Source organism: Gossypium hirsutum, chromosome D01 (assembly GCF_007990345.1).
Source record: "Gossypium hirsutum isolate 1008001.06 chromosome D01, Gossypium_hirsutum_v2.1, whole genome shotgun sequence".
Lineage (NCBI taxonomy): Eukaryota > Viridiplantae > Streptophyta > Magnoliopsida > Malvales > Malvaceae > Gossypium > Gossypium hirsutum.
This window is the reverse complement of record NC_053437.1, coordinates 9,234,213-9,238,050: the sequence shown is the minus strand read 5'-3', so window position 1 is coordinate 9,238,050 and position 3,838 is coordinate 9,234,213. Positions and strand designations below refer to the sequence as shown.

At 39.0% G+C, this 3,838-nt stretch overlaps 1 protein-coding gene across 1 annotated transcript; it reads left to right on the top strand.

Annotated features, from left to right (window-relative positions):
* The first annotated feature begins 225 nt into the window (after window positions 1-225).
* LOC107940019 (scarecrow-like protein 21) lies at window positions 226-3,431 on the top strand. The gene is made up of 2 exons (XM_016873425.2): window positions 226-372; window positions 1,162-3,431. The coding sequence occupies exon 2, from the start codon at window positions 1,311-1,313 to the stop codon at window positions 3,063-3,065; it is 1,755 nt and encodes a 584-aa protein (XP_016728914.2). The 5' UTR covers window positions 226-372; window positions 1,162-1,310; the 3' UTR covers window positions 3,066-3,431.
* Window positions 3,432-3,838: the final 407 nt, after the last annotated feature.

Genomic DNA, 3,838 nt, shown 5'->3' with positions numbered 1-3,838 from the left:
ATTTCAAGAATAATAAAAAAAAGGAAATATCCAAGAATGTTGTCGAACGTGTGAACATGGTCGGCGGCCCGTTAGTTTTCCTTTAACGCCGTGCAGTTCAAATACGAATAAAAAGACACTGCACCTTTTCGAGAAACCGTTACCGTTATAATTATCGCCTAAAAAGAAAAGAATTCCGTTACATCCTCCCCTTTCTCTCCTATAAATAGAAGACTCAGTTGCTTGTTTCTTTGTTTTTCAATTTCAAACTTTGAAAAAGATTTAAAAACTAAAGTCCAAGTCTTAGTGAAAGAATAAGAAATTTATTTATTTATTCATTCATTTGGAGCTTTGAGCTTTGATTATTGATTCCTCAGAAACAAGAATTTCAAGGTAAATTTTGGGAAATTAGTATTAAATTGAATTTTTCTTCATGTTTTCTTTCGAATTCTTTTCTGACCAATTGGATTTTATTTGAATTAGTTTTTTTAAGCTTGTTTCTGGGTTTCATTTTAGCCGTTTTAGTTCTCTGGGAAATGAAAAGGAAGTAAGGATTGAAGCATCTTTGGTAATTTAAGTGCTTTCATTTTGTCCCCTCTAATTCTCTGTCAACAACAGCTGTTGATTAGTAGGTTTATTTATTTATTTATTTTTTATTTTTGATTAGAAGTTGTCGAGGAAACTTATGTCTGCAACTTATGCAAAAATTCTACTGAAAGCTGAAGTACAAGATTTTCCCTTTGCGTCAATTTCTTTTCTTGCGGGTGATAGTTTAGCTGTTTATGATCGAGAAATTTATTGTATATGATCAGTATGTCTTTGTTATGCGTTTTATATATCTGGACAGAGTTTTTACATTGTTGAATGTTGATCGAACTATTTTTTATTGTGTTGATATAGTATTACCGACCAAGAAATCATAAATTAATCATAAAGATTTTTTTGACCATGCATGTGGTCATCAACCTAAGAGATTACTGTTTACTATTTACAATAGATTGTCCACCAAGAAATTATGATTTGATTCTTAGTATCTAGGTTCTTGGCATAGAATATATTTATGCACATGGGTTTAGCTCTTCAATTTGGACTGCTCTCTCTCTTTCTCTTTAACTTTTGTTTGCCATCTGCACAACTGTGAGCAATAACTTAACTGTTCCTTGCATTTTTTTCATTTTGCAGGTCAATTTTGTTTTTGAAGGCATAACTTCTATTATAGTGTTGAAGTTTCTTATAGTTTTGAAAAAGTGGTTGACAATCCTGTCCTAAGCTGCCTATAAATTTTCTGAGATCTCTTCATTCAGTTGGAAAGCTGATGTCAAACCCATAGCATGGACTCACACCAGCTTTTCGGATACGGTGTGACTGGTGCAGGCCTATCCTACTCAACTTTTCCTTCAATACCTAATAGGCTGTTTAGTTCTTTGAAATCTGATTTAGGAAACTCACCCAACTCACCTTTTTTTACTCCATTTGATTGTGATACCAACACTACGTTGAGTGACAGTCAGGAGCAGCATAGCTCTACTGAGAATCTCTCAGGACTTAGCCCTTCTTGCAACTCTTCGCTTGAATCTAACACTTATTTCCATCGGTTGAGTCCCTCTCTGGACTGCAGGAGTGAAAGCTTATTGTTCAGTTCTGGTGGAACTTCTTATATGCAAGATGCAAATTCTGGCCACAAAGTAATATACACTTTGCAGGAATTGGAGACCGCACTTATGGCACCTGATGAGAATGAAGACTTAACCACCCCTAGTGTTTCCCACGGAGAAAGTAGTAGACCACAGACTGCAGGCCAGCGATCTAGGGCATGGAGTCGGGGGCGCCAAGGATCTTTGGCACTTCTGCCTCAGACATCCTTTGTCTCTAAGCATAGGCAATCGACTGAAGTTTCTCATGTTGAAAAACGCCAGAAATCAATAGAGGATTTCTCTTGGCTGGGTATTCCACCCGGCAATCTGAAGCAGTTGCTGATTGCTTGTGCTAAAGTTCTCTCTGAAAACAATATGGATGAATTTGATAAGTTGATTGCGAAGGCCAGGGGTGCTGTCTCTATCAGTGGGGAACCGGTCCAGCGTCTTGGTGCTTACATGGTGGAAGGGTTGGTGGCAAGGAAGGAAGCATCAGGGTCTAGCATATATCGTGCCCTTCATTGCAGAGAGCCTGAAGGCAAGGACTTGCTGTCCTACATGCAAGTCCTGTATGAAATCTGCCCATACTTAAAGTTTGGGCACATGGCAGCCAATGGAGCCATTGCTGAAGCATGCCGAACCGAAGATCGCATTCACATTATTGATTTCCAGATTGCTCAGGGAACACAATGGATGACTCTCTTGCAGGCACTTGCAGCTAGACCAGGTGGAGCTCCTCATGTCCGGATTACAGGAATTGATGATCCTATTTCTAAATATGCTCGTGGTGGTGGATTGGAAGCAGTTAAAAGACGTTTGGAAGCAATATCTGAGAAGTTCAATATTCCAGTTGAGTTTCAGGGAATGCCAGTTTTTGCACCAGATATCACAAGGGACATGCTTGATGTCAGGCCTGGGGAGGCTCTGGCTGTCAACTTCCCTCTGCAGCTCCATCACACCCCTGACGAGAGCGTTGATGTGAACAATCCTAGGGATGGGCTTCTACGTATGGTAAAGTCACTGTCTCCCAAGGTTACCACATTGGTAGAGCAAGAATCAAACACGAACACGGCCCCTTTCCTCCCCAGGTTCATAGAGACTCTGGAGTACTACTTGGCAATGTTTGAGTCCATAGATGAAACACTGCCAAGGGACAGAAAGGAACGAGTTAATGTGGAAGAACATTGCCTGGCCAGGGATATTGTGAATATCATTGCTTGTGAGGGAAAGGAGAGGGTTGAGCGTCATGAACTCTTTGGTAAGTGGAAGTCTAGATTAACAATGGCAGGATTTCGACAATACCCTTTAAGCTCTTATGTCAATTCCGTGATACGAGGCTTGCTGAGGTGTTACTCTAAACATTATAAGCTGGTAGAGAAGGATGGTGCTATGTTGTTGGGGTGGAAGGATAGGAACCTTATATCAGCTTCTGCTTGGCACTGTGACAGCTGAGTGAGATTCATACAAAGGCAGAAACGAAATAATCAGTTGATTTTTTCTAATAGGTGACGGATGATAAGATAACTTCATCCCATGGTACTAATGGACAATGATACTGTTGTATCAGCTGTTGAAATATGTTGAATAACATCCCTATGATCCAAAAGGGTGACATTTTCTCATACCATTAGGCAATCACCACGGTTTCCCTTTGTTCATTTGTTTTTTTCTTCATAGGATTCGATGTATGCGTAAGAAAATTGAGGGATGCATTCTTTTCAGGTTTATGAGTCAATGTATGTAACACAGTCCACATGTATCCCCTGTATTCTACAGTATATATTAATAGATAGATAGAGAAGACCAGATAACTGCTTATTCATTGTTTTTATGGATTTGCATACACTTCCGCTGGGCTGATCAGCATACACCCAAGACTGATATTCACTTGTCGAACCCAAACGAATATCAATCATGCATTAATGGTTAAAATCAAAGAAGATCAGTATAGAATCTGACTGTTTCCTACAAATGTACTCACTTGAAACATAGTCGGTAGCAGGACATTAAAAACGTGCATGAAATCATGGCCATCAAATACTATTTGGCTAGCGAAATCACAATTATGTGGATGGCAATCAAGACCACCAAACACTGTACTCTTTTGGATATGACATAAGAGACGAGAAAAATAATTAGCCCTTTTAAGTCATACCAATTAAAATAATTTTGCATTTATATCTTTTAGGTTCATAAATATATTGGATAACACAAATTTCACGTTT

What these genes read in the sequence shown, in the direction of transcription:
- LOC107940019 (XM_016873425.2), top strand. Translation starts at nt 1,311, where the DNA reads ATGGACTCACACCAGCTTTTCGGATACGGTGTGACTGGTGCAGGCCTA.